General features: G+C 45.9%; 1 protein-coding gene across 1 annotated transcript; it reads left to right on the forward strand.

Moving 5' to 3' along the window:
• Positions 1-422: 422 nt before the first annotated feature.
• SARC_14819 (hypothetical protein) lies at positions 423-653 on the forward strand (the record flags this gene model as incomplete). Its single annotated transcript, XM_014291048.1, has 1 exon — positions 423-653. A coding segment is annotated over one exon (231 nt), but the record flags the coding sequence as incomplete, so codon positions are not given.
• Positions 654-994: the final 341 nt, after the last annotated feature.

Here is a 994-nt window from a genome sequence, read left to right on the forward strand (position 1 = left end):
CACACAATAGACCACACACACACACACACGCGCACACACACACACACCCTGATAAGATACTGCGAACTCTCGTGATATCAGATGAATCTACAAACACTGGCTACACTGGTATGCCAACGAAAACTTGAGCAGCTATGTGCGCTTGTTGTATAGTAAGTAGTACATCATCTGCGGCAGTATGTGAGTGGGTGGGTACCTATATATGGATCGGCACAAGAAGGACTTCGAATATGTAAGATTTGGCTGATTGAAATTGTATTCTATTTACAGACTCTTTCATCCCATTTCTCGCGTAGTTCATGAATTACCTACCAGAGGCGGTGAGCCGACTGGTACAGAATACATATCGAAATTAGATGGATTTGATTGGTTGATTTTGTATTCTATTTTTAGACTCACTCATACCTCCACTCGTGCAGATCATGAAATACCTACCAGAGGCGGTGGATCGATTGGTACAAAACGAACAGAAATATCGCGACGAAGTAGAAGCCAACGTTCAAGGAATCGACCACCAGGCACGAATGGCCGAGTTGGACAATGAAAGATGGTTGCTAAGCAACGCACTCCACTACTTGTTCAAGCTCGTGCGCGACGATGTGATGGGACTGTATCCGGTGCTCGTAGACGCACATGTCCTCAGCACACAAGATGTGAGTCACCTGGTGTCATGGTGTCATAGTATCGTGGTGTCATGATGTCATGGTGTCATGATGTCATGGTGTCATGGTGTCATGGTGTCATGGTGTCATGGTGTCATGATGTCATTGGGGCAGCTGTCGATGTGTCTGATGCGTGTCAAGGGTTGTGTATACAATGTTGGCTTGGCAGGTGTGGAGAGTTCCTTGGGCATTTGTTCGTGTCGTGATTGTTCGTATAGCGATACATGTCGCGGCTTAGTATGGTGTCGTATTCGGCTGTGCTGTGCTGTTTCTATATGTGTTATCAGAAGATTTTATCAGAAGACGGGTCTCCTACAGTGTTTGCGTATGGT

This window comes from Sphaeroforma arctica, assembly GCF_001186125.1.
Source record: "Sphaeroforma arctica JP610 unplaced genomic scaffold supercont1.5144, whole genome shotgun sequence".
Taxonomy (NCBI): Eukaryota; class Ichthyosporea; order Ichthyophonida; genus Sphaeroforma; species Sphaeroforma arctica.